The 21,725-nt window shown below is 41.6% G+C and overlaps 1 protein-coding gene and 1 long non-coding RNA gene across 5 annotated transcripts in view; one reads left to right on the top strand and one right to left on the bottom strand.

The window, feature by feature from the left end:
• Positions 1 to 21,725, top strand: part of LOC134358030 (adenylyl cyclase-associated protein 2-like) — a 199,508-nt gene that overhangs the window by 84,530 nt on the left and 93,253 nt on the right. For both annotated transcript variants that reach the window (XM_063069902.1, XM_063069903.1), the window contains exon 4: positions 11,105 to 11,182. In XM_063069902.1, the coding sequence (XP_062925972.1) occupies positions 11,105 to 11,182 (78 nt within the window). The remainder of the gene's footprint in view (positions 1 to 11,104; positions 11,183 to 21,725) is intronic.
• The window catches only part of LOC134358032 (uncharacterized), a 152,512-nt gene that overhangs the window by 124,342 nt on the left and 6,445 nt on the right, over positions 1 to 21,725 (bottom strand). For 2 of the 3 annotated variants that reach the window (XR_010020778.1, XR_010020779.1), the window contains exon 2: positions 14,240 to 14,504. This is a non-coding gene — a long non-coding RNA (uncharacterized LOC134358032). Of the gene's footprint in view, positions 1 to 8,679; positions 9,186 to 14,239; positions 14,505 to 21,725 lie in introns of those variants that run through there. The other variant, XR_010020780.1, reaches the window with a different exon arrangement.

Here is a 21,725-nt window from a genome sequence, read left to right as displayed (position 1 = left end):
GTTGCTGGGTAGTGAGGAGATGACTTGAAATGGCTGATACCAGTTTTCTTCATGAACAGTTGGAATTCTTCTGACATGTATTGTGCTCCGTTGTCACTCGTTTATTCTGGTAAGCCATTTCTGGCAAAGATAGTCCTCAGAGCGGAGGTGGTATTTGCTGAGGTGATTTACTTCATTGGTGTAATCTTCGGCCACTTCGAATGCACATCCATAGGAATCAGGAGGTTGGAGTCCATGAATGGCCCCGCAAAGTCAATATGTACTCTTTTGCCACTCCCCTGGGTGCGATGGTGTTTGTGGGGGTGCATTTTGAACATTTTGGCATCCTGGACAGCTTTTGGCCAAGTCTTCAATCTGTTTATCTATTCCTGGCCACCACACGTAGCTCTGGACGAGTCTCATCATCTTGACCAGTGTCCTTCAGGCAGATTTTCTAACACTTTGTTGCAGTTTAGAGGGAATTAAAACATGAGATCCACACATCAGCGCTCTTTGACATACAGACAGTTGGTCACGTCTTGCTGAGAACCCCAGAAACATAGGGTTACCATGAGATGGCCATGCCTGCATGATGATTTCATAGACTCTTGACAATGTCAGGTCATTCCTCGTTTCTCTTTGTATTTCGGAATTTGTTACTGGCACCTCTGCTGGGTCACAGGATGAAGACTTTTCTTCGTCAGTTGCCAATAGTGGAAGACGTGACATGTCATCAGTGTTGCTATGTTGTTTGGTGCCCTTGAACTCTGTCATAAGAGTGATCTCCTAGGAATAGTGCCCAATGTTGTAACTGGGTAGCAGTCATCGCTAGAATTCCCTTCCTGAGATTGGAAATGGACACAAAACGTGGGTGACGTCACTAACGTAAACTTTTGTCCGTAGAGATGGTGGTGGAACTTTATTCCCCATACTAGACTAATGGCCTCTTGGTTGATCTGTGCGTAGTTGTGTTCTGCCCTTGTCAGTGATCTTGAAGCAAACACAATCAGGTGTTCAGATCGTTCTTTCATAATGTGTGTCCATTATGGCTTCAATGCCATAAGGGGACCCATTGCATGCCAGTCTGATGGGCAGTGATGGGTCATAATGGGTGAGTAGTTCATTGGATGTTATTAGTCTCTTTATTTCCTTGAATGCTCTTTCACATCTTTCTGACCATTCCCTCTTTGCTCCTGTCTGTAACAGTGTGTTCAATGGGTGCAGCACTGTAGCAATGTTGGGGAGAAACCAGTGGTAGTAGTTTATAAGGCCCAAGTATGACCTGAGTTGTGACACATTTTCAGGTTTGGGTGGCTATAATGCTGCTTCAATTTTCTCTTGTGACTTATGTAAGCCATGCTTGTCAATGACATGGCCACAATATGAGATTTCATTCTTGAACAACTCACATTTCTCTCTTTTGTGTGCAGACCATACTCACTCAGCCTGGTAAGCACATTACCAAGGTTCTGGAGGTGCTCGTCATTATTCTTGCCAGTCATGATGATGTCATCAAGATGACATCGTGTTCCTGGGATATCTTGGAGCACTAGGTCCGTTGCTCTTTGCCAAATTACTGGAGCTGATGCGACGCCGAAGTCGAGACGATTATACTGGAACAGTCCCTTGTGAGTGTTGATTGTGAGGAACTTCCTACTTAACTCCTCGATCTCCCTTTGCACATAGGCTTGTGACAAGTCAATCTTTGAAAATCCCTCCCTGCCTGCCAAAGATGCAAAATGCCTTCAATTCGTGGCGGGGGATACTGCACAGTACGTAGCACCGGGTTGATGCTCACCTTGAAATCCTCACATATGCGATCGGTTCCGGCCTTCCCTTTCTTGATTACCGGGACAATGGGCATGGCCTAGTCACTCCACTCCACCTTGGAGAGAATTCCAGATGCCTACAGGCTTTGCAGTTCGGCATCCATTTTAGGAATTAGTGCATAAGGCACTGGATGTGCTTTATGGAATTTTGGTGTTGCTGCTTCATCCATTTCGATTCTGCCTTTGAGTTTACCAATCCTCTTCTCAAACACCTTCTCATTAGCATTAAGCAGCCATACCAGTCTCTGGTTAGTGCTACCATTTGGGCTGTCATTGCCTGTTGATGTCACACTGAGAGCTTTGAGTGCCAGGCTAGTTGGACTTCTTTCAACCATTCACATCCAAAATTCAATACATAAAGCTCTAAATGTTGTGTTTGGCTTCCATACGTCAAATTTACTTTAAGTTTGTCTTTGGGAGACACTTTTTCACCTTAGTAAGTCTTTACCATCACTGAGGTCTTCTCTAATGTTATTTTAGAAAGCAGTCTGGAACTATGGATAGAACTGACCCTATATCCAACTCCATTTTCAGTTTTACACCCGACGCATCTGTTGTGATCTAGCTGATTTCTGTGATCTGCTTCGGTTATGCTATATAGTTCTAGGCATGACATTTAACCTTTGTCAGACTGTTGTCTGATTCTGTATTACATTTGGTAACATTATACATATGCTTAACTTTGTGTTTGAGACTTTTCACTCATTTGTGCTTTTTGAATGCCTTGCATACTCTCTCTAAGTGACCTTGTCTTTGACACTTTCTGCAGACTTTTTCTTTGAAGCAGCAATCATTTGCATCATGGGACGATTTGCCACATTGAGATCATCTTTGGCTTTTTGCACCATTCTGGGACATTTTGTGCATTTCACATTCTACCCTCCTTTTCTGTAGTTCTGTTTTATCCTTTGCTGCAGTCTCTAACAATATTGCACTGGTCAAAACATGTTCTAAGGTTAGGTCTCTTTCAGAGACCTCTTTTGAGTGCTTTGACTATACAAGCCTGTACCTTAATGCATCAGAAAATCCTCCCTAAAATCACAGTACTGGGAAATTTTGCGCAATTCTGCAACATATTCAGAAATGCCTTCATCTTTGGACTGGTTTCTTTTGTAAAATCTAAATCCCTCAGCTATTCAAGCTCAAGTCATTTTGTAAAATTTAACAATTTTGATGAATGTCTTGGTTGCTAGCTTTGCAGGTGTTACAAATTTATGTAAGAGTCTGTAAGTTATTGGGCCCTTTAAGCTAAGAAGTGTAGGGATTTTCTTTTGCTCCTCCACGTTTGTGTTACAATACATTTCAACCCTCTCAATATACGATTCCCAGCCTTCATTAGCGCTATCAAATTCATCAACTTTCCTGACGACAGCCATTGACATATCATTTTCACTTTAAATTCACTGTTACTCATGGGTGCTTCGGCATTCTCTCGCTGTTTCATCTGTAACTGTTTGTGGAGTCCATGATATTTCCTGACATTCATGTTTGTACTTGTTGCAAATTTGCTGTGTCGGTACACGTGGGAGATTGCTTTAACTGGTGTATTCACATTGCAGTGAGCGAGAGAGAGAGGGAACAATACGCATGCATACACTTCAGTGGATGCGCAGAAAACAGATCAATACATAGTGCCAGGGATATGGGGTCATTGGTCTGAAAGAAATGGATCCGTATGTTACAGGTGGAGTAACATTTACAATTTTCTGGTCATCCAGAACCATTCCGGAAGATAGTGATTCTTGAAAGATCATTACTAATGCTTCCACAATCTCTTCAGCTACTGCTTTCAGAACCCTCAGGTGTAGTCCATCTAATCCAGGTGGCTTAGAACTTGGCTTCAGAACTTACAGCTTCGCAAGCTCCTTCTCCCCGGTAATAGCAACTGCACTCACATCTGCCTCCTGACATGCTCAAACTTTCAGCATACTGCTACTCTCTTCCACAGTAAAGACCGATGCAAAATACTAATTCCGTTTGTCTGCCATTTCCTGGTCCCCCATTACTACCTCTCCAGCGGTCCAATATCTAGTCTCGCCTCTCTTTTACTCTTTATATATCTAAAAAAAACTTCTGATACCCTCTTTGATATTATTAGATTCATTCTTTTATTCCTTACTGTATGGCCATTTTGATTGCCTGGTGGTTTTTAAAAGCTTCCCAATCCTCTAACTTCCCATTAATTTTTCTTCTATTAAATGCCCTCTCTTTTACTTTTATGTTGGCTTTCACTTGTCAGCCACGGTTGTGTCATCCAGCCTTTGGAATACTTCCCTGAGACGTATCTATCCTGTGCTTTCCGAACTGCTCCCAGAAACTTCAGCCGTTGCTGCTCTGCCATCATCCCTGCTAGTGTCCCCTTTCAATCAACTTTGGCTAGCTCCTCTTTCATGCCTCTGTAATACCCTTTTCTCCACTACAATACTGATACATCTGACTTTAGCTTTTTCCTGTCAAACTACAGGATGAATTCTGTCATTTTATGGTCAGTCCCTGCTAAGAGTTCCTTTACCTTGACCTCCCTAATCAAATCAGGTTCTTTACACAACACCCAATCCAGAATAGCTGATCCCCTAGTGGGCTCAACCACAAGCCGCTCCAAAAAGCTATCTCGGGGGCATTCTACAAATTCTCTCTCTTGACCAAAATCAGCACCAAACTGATTTTTTTGTACCTGTATATTGAAATCCCCCATGACTATTGTAACTTTTCCATGGACGGCTTCCAGACCGTTCGGGCTGACCGGAAGTGCACCGAGAGCGGTAGGCGTAAAGAAGTTGGATGCTTACTGTTCTGGTTAACAACAGATGGTGCAATCTGGGTCATATTACGATCGAGGAACGTGTTTGTAGACCGGATATTGAACTTTTTACTGTTGGACTTCGGCCATATTCCACTGAGATACAACACTGGGCAGCAGGGGAAGTCATTCCTGCCTGTGGCCATCGAACTTGCAGCTCCTCCTGTGGTCGGTCAGACACCCTGAGCCAATAGACTGGTCCTGGACTTATTTTCCATCTGGTATAGTTTGCATTTTGTTGTTTGATTGTTTGTGGTTTTTGTATTGCTATATTTATGCTCTATTCTTGGTTGGTGCGGCTGTAATGAAACCCAATTTCCCTCGGGATCAATAAAGTATACCTACCTATCTATCTATTACCCTTTTGATGTGCACTTTCTATCTCCCATTGTAATTTCTCACCCACATTCTGGCTACTGTTCGGAGGCCTGTACACAACTCCCATCAGGGTCTTTTTATCCTTGCAGTTCCTTAATTCTACCCACAATGATTCTACGTCTTCTGATACTATGTCACCTCTCTCTAACGATTTGATTTCATTTTTTTACCAACAGAGCCACCATCCCCTTTGGCTACCTGCCTGATCTTTCGATACAATTTCCATCCTTGGATGTTAAGCACCCAACTATGATCTTCTTTCAGCTACAGCTCAGTGATACTCACAAAGTCAAACCTCCCAATCTTTAACTGTGCTGCAAGATCATCTACCTTATTTCGTATACATTGTGCATTCAAATATAACACCTCCAGTCCTGTGTTTGTCACCCTTTTCAACTGTGTCCCTGTTGCACTGCAGCTCAATTCACTTACTGCAATGTTGCCACGTCATCTGCCTGTCCTTCCTGACGGTCTCAATACACACTGCCTCCGCTTACATACCAACTGCCCTATCACTGGTTCCCATCCTCCTGCCAAATTAGCTTAAACCCTCCCCAAGCGTTCGAGCAAACCTGCTGGCAAGGAAGTTGGTACCCCTCAGGTTCAGGTGTAACCTGTCCTTATTGTACAGATCGTACCTTCCCCAGAAGAGCTTACAGTGTCTCCTGCCACAGTTCCTCAGTCACACGTTCATCTGCCAAATCATTCTATTCCTACCCTCACTGACACATAGCACAGGCAGCAATCCAGAGATTACTAGCCTTGAGGTCCTGCTTTTCAGCTTTCTACCTAGCTCTCTTCAGGACCTCCTCTCTTTTCCTACTTATGTCATTGATGCCAATATATACCAAGACTTATGAATGCTGCGGATCTGCTCCGAGGCATCCCTGACCCTGGCAGCTGGAAGGCAACATATCATCTGGGCATCTCAATCACGTCAACAGAATCTCGTATTTACTTCTCTAGTTATGGAATCCCCTATCACTACAGTCCTCTTCTTCTCCCTTCCCATCTGAGCCACAGTGCCAGACTCAGTGCCAAAAACCTGATTGCCGCGGCTTCCCCTGGTAGGTTTTGTCTCTCCCCACCAACAGTTTCCAAAGTGATATACTTATTATTGAGGGAATGGCCACAGAGGTACTCTGCACTGGCTGCCTGTTCCCTTTTCCCTCTCCTGACAGTCACCCAGGTACCTGTCTCCTGCAATTTAAGGATGACCACCTCCATGTAGCTCCCATCTATCACCACCTCAGTTTCCCTTATGAGCTGAATGTCACTGAGCTGCAGCTTGGTGTACTTGGTGCAGATGTGGTTACCTTGGAGGCCGGAAATTCCCACATCTCACACAAAGAATACAGCACAGCCCCTGGAGTCATTCTCAGTGCACTAAATACGTGCAGTACTAGCAGAGGAAGAATGAAGAAGAAACTTACTAGTTACTTACCTTGTCCAAGCCATTTCTCAATGAAACCTAATGAGCCTACGCCTCCCCACTCCAACATTGGTCCACTCACACAATGGCCGCTCTGCTTGTCCCTCCCTTATTTTTATTTGCCCTTGCTAATGAATCGCGATTTAATTGGGTCGCTGGAAAACACCGTAAGCTATTTTTGATATCATTCGTTACAGTGCTGGAAGTATGGTTACTATAAAGAGTGATTTTGTGTATTTTCTGTCGCAGACTTTTGCAAAATGAAACCCATTCATTAACCCAATGATGAACTGTAAATGTTTGGTTGAAAGCAGGGTGCACCTATAGATGACTATTTACACTGGGGAATTGGATGCTCCACAAAGAGTTTGAGTTGGCTTTTGCCTTCTTTCAGTTACTTTGCAAAGCAGTCTGCAGAGAAATTGAGATGGTTCCTGTATTCCATAGTGCCAATTCAAAATTTTTTGTTTTGATGTATTAGTCTTTTTACTGTAGTCTCATGATTTCATATGCACATTTATATGATATAAAACTCATGTCAGTTGTATGCAGAAAAGTCTTAGGGGTATTTTGTTTTCAGTGTAAAATTACTTTCCAAATGTTAATTTGAATGGGATGGCTATAATAACTCAGTTCTTCAAAATTGACTGTATTAAGCTATGGCTGTCATTGCATTAGGATAGAAGTCTGTAGGATAAATAAAAATACAGTATCAGACTGGCTTCTCAGGCAATTACATACTTGAAGCTTTTTAATTACATCTTTGACTCTCCTTAAAACCTACATGCTTGGCTGAACAGTTAATACTCAGTAACAAAATTTTTTTTGCCAATGGTTCTACATAATGATGTGTCATTTCCACAATCTAAGTTTGAGTTGATGTTTTTTATACAGTGCCTTATGAGCATAATAACGTAATAAATAGAGTTAGTTGTATGATCCTTCAGATTTTCTTTGGCATTCATTCATAACCTCACAGCCGCTCTGATCTTTGGCCTCAGCTCTACTGGCCAATCTCCATAATCTTGATTCCCTTGTAGTTTGAGAGTTTTAGCCTTTGACATGCTTGATGACGCAGTATCTGTTGTTCTCTGGCATAAGAAATTTCAAAGATTTGCAACTCGATATTAAAAGCAATGGCTCCTCATGTTGGTCTTAAACGGGCAATCCTGTACACAAGGTCTAAACCCCCAAGTTCTCAGCTTTCCAGATATTGCAAACATGATATTCATCCTGCCAAACCTCCTCAGGGTGTTGTATGTTTCAATAATATGTTACTTATAGCAGAATCTATAATGGCTTTTGAAAAGGAAGTGGATCAATATTTAACAGAAAAATACCAGGAGTGGATAAGAGGCAAGGATAGTATAAAGTGAATGCCTTTTTCAAGGAGCTAAAACAGGCATGATTGGAATTTTATGTTGTGAAGTTCTACTAACCATCTGCAGCTTACCAATGGTTGTAGGAGAATGGAAACCATAAGTAAGTGATCATCTGTCCCTGCATTTTCCTAACTTTAAATCCTGCTTTCGACCAAACACTTATCCCAGATTTTTTTAAACTAGCTCATATAGCCTTGACTATTAATGGCAGTCAAACTCCCATTCTCCAAATTCTTTCCAATACATCAGTGTCCCTTTGAACAGTGCACAAAACGGTACACTGCTTTCTAAATATGGTCTCAGCCATGAGTTCACAGTTAAAATAACAGGCTCCACCTCATCAGCAAATTCCCTCGCATGTCTAACTGCTTGATCAGTTTTGCTGACAGTGCTCATTGGCTGATTTATTTTGCGGCTAGTTGATAATAGTGCACCATTGTCAGCAGGCAACCATTTTTTGCTTAGTATTTTCTTTATCACATTGTTATTTTACATTTGGCTGAGCTCAATTAATCAGGCCTGTGCAATTTGTCCCAGATATACGTATCTGTTATCTGAAGGGCTACCCCGTTCTTATCAAGTGGTCACATACTTGCAGCCGTTCTGTAATTTTACAAGAGTGACCTTCCTGTGTGCTGCCAACACTGTGATTAAAATATTCTGACACTCAGAACCTGCACACTTGTGCATGAAGACTTTGTGCCTTGAAGTTTAATGAAGGCTCTGTTAATAGTGTATTAAGGATGGCACTTTAACCCTATGATGTTTGAATAACTTATTATTAAAGTATAATTTTTTTCAATCTCAACCATAAAACAAGATTCTTTGACATAGTCTGAAGTCTGTAGTATTGATGAAATGACCATTAAGCTTATTAAATGCAATTTTAAATGTTTCTGTAGCCAAATAACTCTCCTATCCATACATCCCATGCATAAAGAATTAAGAATCCTGATGAATCCTAGGATGTAGTGAAAGAACAGTCATGAAGTGCAAGAGATTGCAAATGCTGGAATCTGGAGCATTAAGGTGCTGGAAGAACTTGCATGGGTCAGAAATACACATTTGACATTTTAGAACAATACTCTTCATCTGGAATGAAAGAGGGGAGAAAGCCTGTGTAAACAGGTGAAAGGAAGGGGTAGAGCACAAGAGTGAATGAGTGACAGGAGGACCCAGGCGAGAAAGTGTGTTAGGCAGATGAAATTTGGAAGAGTGGAAACTAAAGTTGATAAATGGTTTTGAGGTATTGATCAAAAATGATGCAGTTGAATGGATGAATGGTCTGGAGAGTTTGAATCTGAGATCGTCAGCTGATTCTGCTGTACTGTCATGGTCTCTATGTTGCCTTGAGTTCCTGGTTGTTGGGGATTTCTTCATTGGCCCTATAAAAAGCAAAGCACTTTTTGTTTAGACCCAGTTGAATTAAATATATAAAGAGCTTTCCACTGTTTATCATTGTATTTAAACTAGAATTAGAACAAAGTTTTAATTTGTTTTCTCAGATCTTAAGGCTAGGTCAATTGAAAATTTCATAACAGAGATGGAACTGGTGCAGGTGCTTTATTGGAGCTGCAAGTGATGTGATTATAAAATTTGCAAGTATTTTGATTTAAAGGTCGAGAAGCTACTTTTGACAAACTAGTTTTTACAATGTTATCGGTGCAGGTTTTGCATTTGCCTGTTCTGATTTGGAAAGATTCAGTTTGTATGAAGTTGCTTAAGTTTTAATTTTTGTTGATAAGTTTAAAATGTTTTAATAGTATTTATTGCCTGTCTTAAATAACGCCACTTTAGAGGAAAGTCCACCAGCGATGAAAAGAGGGTGTGTCCTGGGTGGGGGGTGGGGTTATTATGTTGGGCATCTAGAAGAATAAGCATTGCAGGACTTCCCCTAAGTGAAACGTTCGATTTGGTGCCAAAAAGATGGTAGAGTTTCACCACAGAAACAAAGCTTTTATCTGCGCTTGTATTTGTATTCTACGCAATGACATTACACTTGACTGCCCTTTCACTGCAGCATTGAATAGCAGGTTACCATATTATCTGATTCTTCCTCAAATGCTGAAAATTAATTTAGTTTGTCACTTCAAATGGCATTTTCTTAATTCCATTAATCCTTTCTCTTAATTTCTCTGTACAGCTGGTACAATAAATGGTGTTGTTGCCAGTGACTCAGATTTGGTATTGTTATAAGATTCTTGAATAGACTTGTAAGAGACAGATGAAATGTTGACCTTTTAGCCTACTTCATACTGCCCTTTGCACCTTGTTAGTCTACCTGCACTGCACAATCTCTGCATCCGTGTCACCCTATTCTGCATTCTGTTGTTTTGTTTTCCCCTTATCGATATCTTGATATTTTGCATGTCATCCAGACACAATTACAAAGCTTTTCAGTGTATCTTGGTTCATGTGGGCCGAAGGGCTTGTATTGTGCTGTAGGTTTTTTTCCTATGTGACAATAATAAACCAGTTACCTTAACTGCGTGTCTGGAGTTTGCATGTTCGTAGGACATGGATTTTCTCCAGTTCCTCCTCATTTCTATCATGTCCCAAAGGTTAGCTGTTTGGAAGTTTAATTGGCTACTGTAAATTACTCCAAGTGTAGAGGAGTTATTGAACAATCTATAGGACAAGCTGTTTCTATGCTGTATGACTCTTAAACCCAAATTTAGTGCTCTGTTCTCTCATCTCTGGTACACATTTTTAACAACATTGCCGACTCCTGACACTGTTTTCACACTGCCTTTGCATACAAACGAACAAACATACTTAATTATTATATTCCTAGTGATGTTTTCTCATCTTCAGTAGAAACTTTCGAATTGTTGCAGTATGAATGCTGGGTACTCTCTTCACTGTTCTCAAATATGTGCCAAGTGTTGTGTTGAACTATATTCTGAAGCTCATTGATTAAAAGCAAATGGCTTTAGCACTGAACCCGAATGAAAGTGCCTTGTTCTTGCAGGGTGTTGGTGCTGAAAGGTGTAAGTATAGGCAACAATCTTCCACATTCCCAGCTGTTTGTGCAGCCTTTTCTAATCTCACTGCAGTATGTGCTATCTGGTATACTTATGCCCATCTGTGGTCCATCAAAAATAATATACCAGAGACAGATGCACAAGGCTTTAACTTTTTTCTACGCATCGGAAATGAACTGGTGGAGCAATTGCATTGGTCTATGTTAATATGGTCAAGAACTTGATGCATGATGATTTATTTCTTATTGTGATATTCTGTTTTGAGGTTCCATTATTTCCTTTGTTTGATAAGTGTTTTATTTCTTTCTCTCTCTTAACAGGCAGAGATGTTCAAAGCAGCTTTTGATACCCAGAGAAATTTCCTGTTGATGGCCTGTAAGCACCAGCAGCCCCTGGAGGTGGGTAACTGTATGTGTAGTATGAAATTCCAAAACCACTCGTGAAAGTCAGCTAAGCTCTGCCTTGAAACAGATCCACTGTAGCCATGAGATTTCCAAGAAATAACTGTTAGCAATTACGTATGAAGTAATTGAGTCTACACCTCTTTAACTTAAAATATGCAACTGAAGTTTTCTTTTGACTCTAAAGCTCTTTACATGCTTTTGAGCTTTTAACAGCAATCTAAGGTTTTTCCCCCAGCCAAGGAAGCACTACTTGAAAAATATGTACACTGTAATGCAGGAAATGCAGCAAGTAACTTGCAATCAGCATGGCTGCACAAGCAGCAAGATAATGACAAGATAAAGTTTTATAGTGGTATTGGTTAAATAGTCAGTGGTCAGGTCACATGTCAACTGCCCATCTCTTGTCCTTTGCATCTCCCAGAATCTAATTCTTGAAATATGTTCTGTAATAGGATACTGCAAGCACTGCTAAATAATTTTCATTTGAAATAGTGCCTCACATTGACAGAAGAGCAACAACAAGCTGTCTACGGCCATCTAATAAAACATTGTAAATGTGTTTCTTTGGCAGCAGCTAATTTACAATGCCCTTTGCCTAACATCTCATCCTAAAGACAGCAGTACTGCCTTTGTACTACACTGAGTGTCAGTCAAACTTATGTAAGTATTTGGAGTGTGTCTTGACCCGACAGCCTTCTGAATCAGAAGCCAAGGTACTATCACTAAGCAACAAATGACACACAACTTGCATTACGTACTTGGTGTTTCATCGTGCATGTGTTTTTGAAATTAGTCAACTCCCTTCTTCTGAGCAGCAATGTGACTGCTGGTTTTGACCTTCTGAATTCTATATCCTGCCCCTGCACTGTTTTTTTTTGCACCTGCTAAAGTGCATGATGAGCAGCAACAAATGATTTGAAGATCAGATGACATTTAGATCCCATCTTGGGCAGCTGAGTATAGATGGTGATGCCATTGCAGTTCCATTGGTGAAGGATGATGTAGGATCACCTGTGTAGGATGATAATGCCTTCTAATATTTTCCATATTCATCATGAGAAACTTGAGCTATTGTTTATGGTATCCATGATCGTACACAACACACATACGTCACAGATGCTTACTTCATAGGAAGGAAGGCTCAGACCTATGTAGTGGTGACATGTACATCTGTCTCTTTCCACAACTATAACAATACCTTATCAACCATAGCGCAGTTTGAGACATGAGATGTTGTTTGGGAAAAATGCTACATTAATGCAAGTCATTTCCTCAGATTGCAATTTGTCTCAGTGGATACATTACCAAATAATTCATGTATGTTTACTTCTGGACAACAAAAACATGGGTTGTACACTTCTATCCCAAACTCAAACATAGTCATGACTGCAGTAAAATGGCATCCCACTCAATTGTTTGAAAGTTTTGTTTGGATCCCGGATTTCTTTGTGTTAACCACTTGGCTTTAGACATTTATGAAAACTTCGCTGGTATCTATATCTTCATTTGGAGAGATGGTTGCCTAATTTTTATTTGGTCTTTATTGCTTCACATCTTTAGAAATTTTATTCTGTGTCCTGCCACATGAGGAACTGTGGGTTTGAGTAGATGTCTGGCGTAAGAATTAATATGTGGTGACTCCATTATCATCTCTTTCATTAAAGCTTCTTTGGGTATCAGGGACAGCTCTCGATTTGATTCTTGAAATATATTCTGTGATTGGATTTTGCAAGCATAGCTGTGTTGAAAGGTTAGCTTAGAACTTGTAGGGGATATGTGGTCCTCTGATACAGATTCAAAGTATTCAGTGCAACTTTGGATTTGTTTTCAATTTTAACAAAAGTTACAAGGCCCCTAGAAAAAATACCACGTATAATTTTTGATCTTTTTTCATCATGAAATATGGAACATCAGGACAATAAATCATTTGAATTAAATTTAAACGATTATTCTTGTTGGATTCAAAGGATTGAACTGAGTCTTTAATAATTTTTACGTTGAAAAGCAGACCTTATTGCTTCTTACTGAATCATTATCATTACTGTGACAAATCAATTATTTTAATTAAAATGGTAATTATCTTGCAGTGACATGTCAGAACAGTTCATGACTTTGAATATGCCCATCCTTAGCTTCTCTTAAAACCCTTTGCCTTCAGAAGAACAACTTCAGTTTTGTCACTTCTTACATACTGTATAACTGAAGTCCCTCAGAAATGCCAATGTAGCAAAACAATCTGACAACATCTCTAAGATCTTGGTATTCTTCGCAAAGATGATGCCTAGGATTGGACACAGTACTCAAGAAAGCACATGCCTGTATTTTATAACTCTTTAGCTTAATTTCCATGATATGTACTGTACTTTGTACCTTCAGTACATGTGCCCATTTTTCTCAACTTTTCTTGCCACCATGAAAGTTTTGATACTTGCCACTCTAGGGCTTTCACTTCTTGCACACACGTTAAAATTGTTTTATTTAATAGACAGTCCTCATTTCTTGGACCAAAATGTGTCATTTCCTGCTTGGCTAATTTTAATATGCTAGTATACACAGCTGACTTTCTGACCATGGCTGGTGGAAATCGGGAGGAGAGCTACTCAACAACGAGCTCCCACTTGTTCACCTGCTCTTGTGCCAGAGGATCTCGTACAGTTTAGTATCTGGTAGTGATGCACATATAGTGTGCTTGATGGCAATGTGAGGGTGATTATCTTCTCTGAAAGATAATACTCTGTCAGTGTATACCTGGATTTTTGTTCAAAGTGCATTTATTATCTAAATATGTATACATTAGGCAACCTTGAGATTCGTCTCCTACCAGGCTGCTATGAAACAAAGAAACGGAAAATAACCCATTTAAAGAAAGACCGTCAAACACCCTGTGTGCAGAGGGGGGAGAAACCAAATTGTGCAAACAACAAACACAAGCAAATAGCATTCAATACAGAGTTCCATGGAGAGAATTTGTCCACAGACCCCTAGCGCAGCGCAGAGTGGAGCAGCAAGCTGAACCGGCCTGTTCCTCACCTCGGGACCCGAAACTCTCACCTTTTGAATCTGGCCCAGTGCATAAATTGTCATCCAAACATCAAGTTCGGTATCTTTGATATACTCTGGGGCCTGGACTCTGCCCCCTTGATTTGACCTGTACCTGACCTTTCCAATTTGGCCCGGCGTTTAAATCGATGGAACCTGGGGTCTTCCTCACTCTTGCCGATGGGCCCACTGTCTCTTCATAACTCGTTTCTGCTGCATCGAATTGCCCCCAAGTCCAGGGGGACGTTACAGGCTATTGCTTTCGATGATCCTTTACCTGAAAAAAGAACGATTAACGAGTATTTAGTTGTTTACCTTGTTTTATTGGCCACCAGCCAGAAGTTGCTGAGATTCACCAGTGCCATCTTAAGCTGCATTTCTGCTCAGTTCTTGCTGCACCTGGACATGGCTGCTTCATCTTTTGATCAGTAACAATCCGGACTTGCTGCTCCTCATTGGATATGCATGATGAAGTTCTTGCTTTCCCAATCGTAGTTAAGAGAATTACGACAGTTCTTGGGTCGTAGGATGGCAAAGGGGCGTGACAAGAGAGCACAGTTGCAAAATGGATCCACTGTTCTTGGCCTTTCAACCTGCCCCAGACGGAGTGGAGCGCAGAGGCTGTGGCATCGTCAGTGGACTGAGTAAACCGGACAGGGTCCAATGTAGCAGCGAGATGGGATTTAATGCGATCCATAACCAGTCACTCTAAACACTTCTTTAATGCTGAGGTCAGTGCCACTGGACAGTAGTCCTTGAGGCAGATTACCTTTGCCCTCTTGGGCACTGGGCCACCTTGAAGCCTGAGGAGACAGTGGACTGTTTCAGAGAGGTAGTGACGATGTCTGTTAGAACCTCAGTTAACTGGGCTGCGCAGTCCCCCAGCACCCGATCGGGTAGGTTATCAGGCTGCATAGCTTTACGTGAGTTGACCATGACTGGGGTCTTCCTCACATCAGTTACGGCTAGACAGTGCCTGTTCCTTGAAGGGGTTGGGGAGACGCATCTTTATCAACACATCGTTTCGTGCATCAAGTCACTCAGCCTATCAGGAAGAGAAGCGTTACTGCATTGACGTTAAGGGTGGACTTGCAGTCTGTCCTTGTGTGGATGTGTCTGATAATGGTGACATCTTCAATGCACTTCTTTACGTAGCCAGTCGCAGATTCTGCATATTCATCGATGTTAGTGTGATGGTGGTAGCTAGCCACTTCCCTGAATGTGCTCCAGTCCGTGTTTTTAGAACAGTCCCGCAATGCTGAGGTTGCTCCTTCTGGCAAGGTCTTTATCTCCCTTTGAACTGGTTTAATTCCTTTAATCAATAGTCAGTATGCAGGAATTAGCATAATAGATAAGAGGTCAGAGAATTCGCAGCTTTGTGTGCATCAGCAGTGTCAGTATAAACCGGGTCTAATGTCTAATATGCCAATCCCACCTGGGATCACATTAACATCGGCGAATATGTGAGATCTTGACTAGCTGCACAGAGTAGTACATTCAGGCTGTCACTGTTATTAAACACATCTATGTGAGGGCAAATTGGAAGCTGTGGCTGAAAGCCAATGTCTGAGCACGGCTGAGAGATTGGGTTGCTGCCTTCAGATGCTGTGCTCTCCCGCGCTATCTGGACGGCAAAATGGGATTATTCACAGAGTATACAGCCATTTCTTTTACACCAGATACATACAGTAAGATCTTAAGCCCATAAGATATAGGAGGGGAATTCGGCCATTTGGCCAATTGAGTCTGCTCTGCCAGTTCATCATGGCTGATCCATTTTTCCCCTCAGCCCCAAGCTCCTGCATTCCCCCTATGTCCCTTCATGCCCTGACCAATCAAAAATCTATCAACCTCTGCCTTAAATATATATAAAGATTTGGCTGCCACAGGCAGCTGTGGTGGCTAAAGAATCCACATATTAACCACTCTGTCTAAACAGGTTCCTCCTCAACTCCATTCTAAAAGGATGCCCCTCTATTCTGAGGCTGTGTCTTCTAGTCTCAGGCTCTCCCACCATAGGAAACATCCTCTCCACATCCATTCTATCGAGGCCTTTCACCATTCGATAGGTTTCAATGAGGTCACTCCTAATTCTTCTGAATTCTAGTGAATACAGGCCAGAGCCATTAAATGCTTTTCATATGACAAGCTATTGAATCCTGGTATAATTTAGTGAACCTCCTTTGAACCCTCTTGAGTTTCAGTACATCCTTTCTAAGATAACGGACCCAAAACTGCTCACAATACTCCAAGTGAGGCATCACCAGTGCTTTATAAAGTCTCAACATTACTTCCTTGCTTTTATACCCTAGTCCTCTTGAAATGAATGCTGAGATTGAATTTGCCTTCCTCACCGCAGACTCAACCTACAAATTAACCTTTAGACCCTATTCTCCTCAATTTTTGTATTTTCTGTCCATAATCAGCCCTTTTATTTCTTCTGCCAATGTGCATGACCATACACATCCAGACACTATATTCCATCTGCCACTTCCTTGCCCATTCTCCTAATCTGTCCATGTCCTTCAGTAGCCTCTCTACTTCCTCAAAAGTACCTGCCCCTCCATCTACCTTGGTATCGTTTGTAAATTTTGCAACAAAGCCGTCAATTCTGTCATCTAAATCATTGATAAATAACGTAATAAGAGTTGGTCCCAACACAGACCCCTCTAAAATGCCATTAGTCACTGGCAGCCAACCAGAAAAGGCTTCCTTTATTCCCACTCTTTGCCTCCTGCTAATCAGCCACAGCGTTATCCATGCTAGAACCTTTCCTGTAATACCATGGACTTGTAATTTGTTAAGCAGCCTCATGTGTGAAAGGCCTTTTGAAAATACAAGTACACAGCATCAACCAATTCTCCTTTATCTATCCTGCTTGCTATTTCTTCAAAGAATTCCAGCAGATACTTCGGCAAGATTTTCCCTTGGGGAAGCCATGCTGACTCCGGCCTATTTTGTCATGTGCCTCCAAGTACTCCGAAACCGCATCCTTAACAATCGACTCCCAACATCTTCCCAACCACTGAGGTCAGATGAACTGGCCTATAATTGCCTTTCTTCTACCTCTGTCCTTTCTTGAAGAGTGGAGTGACATTTGCAATTTTCGAGTCTTCCAGAACAGTTCCAGAATCTAGTGCTTCTTGAAAGATCTTTACTAATGCCACCACAATCTCTTCAGCCACCTCTTTCATAAACCTGGGGTGTACACCATCTGGTCCAGGTAACTTATCTACCTTCAGACCTTTCAGTTTCCCAAGAACCTTCTCTCTAGTAATGATAACTTCACACGTAAGAACATAAGAAATAGGAGCAGGAGTAGGCCATCCGGCCCATTGAGCCTGCCCCGCCATTCAATAAGATCATGGCTGAACAGTCCGTAAACTCAGCTCCATCTGCCTGCCCTTTCCCCATAACCCTTAATTCCCCTACTATGTAAAAATCTATCTAACTGTATCTTAAATATATTTAATGAAGAAGCCTCAACTGCTTCCCTGGGCAGAGAATTCCACAGATTCACCACTCTCTGGAGAAAAACATTTTCACCTCATCTCCATCCTAAACCTTCTCCCCTGAATGTTGAGGCAATGTCCCCTAGTTCTAGTCTCACCTACCAATGGAAACAACTTTCCTACTTCTATCTTATCTATTGCTTTCAAAATTTTGTATGTTTCTATAATATCCACTCTCATTCTTCTGAATTCCAGAGAGTATAGTCCCAGGGGACTCAATCTCCCCTTCATCTCTGGAATTAACCTAGTGAACCTCCTCTGCACTGCCTCCAAAACCAGTATATCCTACCTCAAGTATGGAGACCAGAACTGCACACAATACTCTAGGTGCGGCCTCACCAGTACCCTGTATAGTTGCAGCATGACCTCCCTGCTCTTGAATTCAATCCCTCTAGCAATGAAGGCCAACATTCCGTTTGCCTTCTTAATAACCTGTTGTACCCGCAAGCCAACTTTTTGCGATTCATGAACAAGCACCTCCAAGTCCCTCTGCACAACAGCATGCTGCAATCTTTCACCATTTAAATAATATCTGCTCTTCTATTATTCCTTCCAAAGTGGATGATCTCACATTTACCAACATTGTATGCCATCTGCCAGACCTTGGCCCACTCACTTAACCTATCTATATCCCTCTGCAGACTCCTCCAGATCCTCTGTACAATTTGCTTTTCCACTGTTTAGTGCTACTCTACACTCAGTCCCCTCTTCCAAATCATCAGTGTAAATGGTAAACAGCTGCGGGCCCAGCACCGACCCCACTCACCGCTGACTGCCAACCGGAGAAACACCCATTTATACCAACTTTCTGCCTTCTATTGGTTAACCAATCCACTATCCATGCCAATACACTTACTCTGACTCCATGCATCTGTATCTTATTTATAAGTCTCTTGTGCAGCACCTTATCGAATGCCTTCTGGAAATCCAAGTATACGACATCCACCTGTTCCCCTCTATCCACTGCACTCATTATGTCCTCAAAGAACTCCAGTAAGTTTGTCATACAGGACCTGCCCTTTCTGAATCCATGCTGCATCTGTCTAATAGAACCACTCCTTTCTAAATGTTTTGCTATTTCTTCCTTAATGACAGCTTAAATCATTTTCCCGACTACAGATGTTAAAGCTAACTGGCCTATAGTTGCCCGTCTTTTGCCTACAACCTTTTTTTTTAAAAAATGGCGTGATATTTGCTGTCTTCCAGTCTGCCGGGACCTGCCAAGAGTTTAGAGAATTTTGGTAAATGGTTACTGAAGCATCTACTATAACCTATGCTGATTCTCTCAGCACCCTGGGATGCATCCCATCAGGACCAGGGGACTTGTCTACCTTCAGGCCCTCTAGTTTGCTCATCACTATCTCTTTAGTGACAGTGATTTTATCGAGGACCTCACCTCCCATTTCGTCCATAACATCATTCTTTGGCACATTAGACGTATCCTCCACCATGAAGACTGACACAAAATAGTTGTTCAATGCTGCAGCCATTTCCTTATCACCCAATATCAATTTCCCCTTCTCGTCTTCCAAGGGGCCTACATTGATTTTAGCCACCGTCTTCCGCTTTATATATTTATAAAAGCTTTTGTTATATTTTGTGCTAATTTACTTTCATACTCTACTTTCCCTTTCCTTATCTCTTGTTTAGTTGTTCTTTGTTGCTTTTTAAAGTTTCCCAATCCTGCAGTCTCCCACTTACTCTTTGCGACTTTGTACACATGAGCTGTTAATTTGATAGTGTCTTTTATTTCCTTAGTTATCTAAGGCTGGCTCTCCCCACACTTACTGTCCTTACTTTTGACTGGAATATGCTTTTGTCGAGCACTGTGAAAAATCTCTTTGAAAGGATTCCACTGTTCCTCAACTGGCCTACCAAATAGCCTGTGCTCCCACTCCACATTAGCCAACTCCTCCCTCATCCTGTTGTAGTCTCCCTTGTTCAAGCATAATACACTAGTTTTAGATCCAACTGTTTCATCCTTATGCGAAACACACACTTCATGACCCCTGACATTTGGAAATTCCACCATGCTGCTAGTGTCTTTCACAGTGAAGACTAATGCAAAATTCATCCACCATTTCCTTGTCCCCATTACTACCTCTCCAGCATAGTTTTCCAGTGGAACAATGTCCACTCTCACCTCTCTTTTACTCTTTATGTACCTGAAGAAACTTTTGGTATCCTCTTTAATATTATTGGCTAGTTTACTTTCATATTCCATCGTTACCACCTTAATGACTTATTTAGTTGCTTTCTGTTGGTTTTCAAAAACACCCCAATTGTGAGGTGCATGTCGCAGGACAATCAGACCACAATGGTCCACCCTGCATATCAACGACAGTGATGCTCCTCTTCCTTATAGGTTGAATGACTTTGACACTCTGTTTGATGCACGGAACAATATGTTGGTGGGGAAGGCTTCCCTCCACTCCAAGGAACAGGCATTCTGGCTGGCTGCAGCTGATGTGAGGAAGCCCTTGGGGTCAACCCACGTAAAGCTGCGGGCCTGATAACATACCCTGGTTGGGTACTTAGGGGACTACGTAGTCCAAGTAAAAGAGGTTCTAACAGACACCTTAAACATCTCTGTGGGACAGTCCACTGTCTCCTCAGGCTTCAAGGTAGCCACCACCATCCTGGTGCCCTAGGATGGTAACCTGTCTCAATAACTACTGTCCAGTGGCACTGGCCGTGTTAAACCTATGGACGCTATCTCACTTTTTCAATTTCTGTTTTTGCACTACTTAATTTAACTTTAATGCACATATACTTCAGTTTTTTCCTTTTTATTTATCACGTATTGCATTGTACTGCTGCTACAAAGTTAACAAATATCATGACATATTCCAATGATATTAAACCGGATTCTGATTCTCAACAATGTTGAAGTGCTTGGAACAACTGGTTATGGATTGCATTAAATCCCATCTCATGTCCTGCTACATTGGACCCTTTCCAGTCCGCTGATCTCTCAAATAGGTCCACTGATGATGCCACAGCCTCCGCACTCCACTCTGCCGAGGGAGAGGGAGAAGAGAATTTTGGTAACTAAAAATCATCAGTGCTCCGAGTGAGATCAAATGTGATACTGCTTCTGCAAATGATCTGCTTCAAATTCACATAGTTGTCAGGTAGTGGGATAGTTCCAGTAGCTTGAGAATAGAAAGTCTTTGATCATTCCCGAATGAGTGAAGGATTTGTTTTGCACTGGGCTTAAAGAGGTTAGCAAACAGTCTGACAATCTAGAGAGGTTGCAAGGGTCAAGAGAACAACTGGCAAAATAGAGCTGCATATCAGTGCCCACATCGAAATCGATGACATACTTCAGACAAACTTGCTATGGGGCAATGCTGTAGTGGCTTCAAATGAAGAAAATTTTGGTCCTTAATTGGCCCAGTCGGAGTTCTGGCCTTAACCTGATCGAACATCTTTGGCAAAATTTCAGGATTGCTGCCCACCACTGGCCTCCAAATAACCTGGCACATCTTGAGCAATTTTCCGAGGAGAAATGGGCAAATCTTGCTCCATCACATTGTGTAAAGCTAAGAGACTTTATCCAAAAAGACTACTGGCTGTCATAGCTGCAAGAAGTGGTTCAACTAAGAACTGAGCAAAGTGGGGTGAATATTTTTGAACTGCTGGCATTGCAGTTTCTGAATTTTTAGTTTTCATGCTTTGCAATTTTTCCTGATTTTTGGGCTATATGCTGGAAAAAAGCACATGATTCAAAAATAAAAATTTTCAATTTTTATTACAAAATCCCTGATTGTAATATTCATTTATGTGAACAATCTTTTGGGGCTGAATACTTTTTCAAGGCACTTGTTAGTGATCCCTCCCATTTGTCCAATCATCTCTTTGACTTCCTACCATCAGGCAGGAGGTACCGTAGCATTAAGACAAGAGCTGTTTTGGATGGGAAACAGCTTCTTCCTCCAGGCCGTAAGACTACTGAACTCCCTGCCACCACCCAGGCCTTGGGT

The sequence above is a fragment of the Mobula hypostoma genome, chromosome 17, assembly GCF_963921235.1.
Source record: "Mobula hypostoma chromosome 17, sMobHyp1.1, whole genome shotgun sequence".
NCBI lineage: Eukaryota > Metazoa > Chordata > Chondrichthyes > Myliobatiformes > Myliobatidae > Mobula > Mobula hypostoma.
This window is presented reverse-complemented; position numbering and strand designations above follow the sequence as displayed.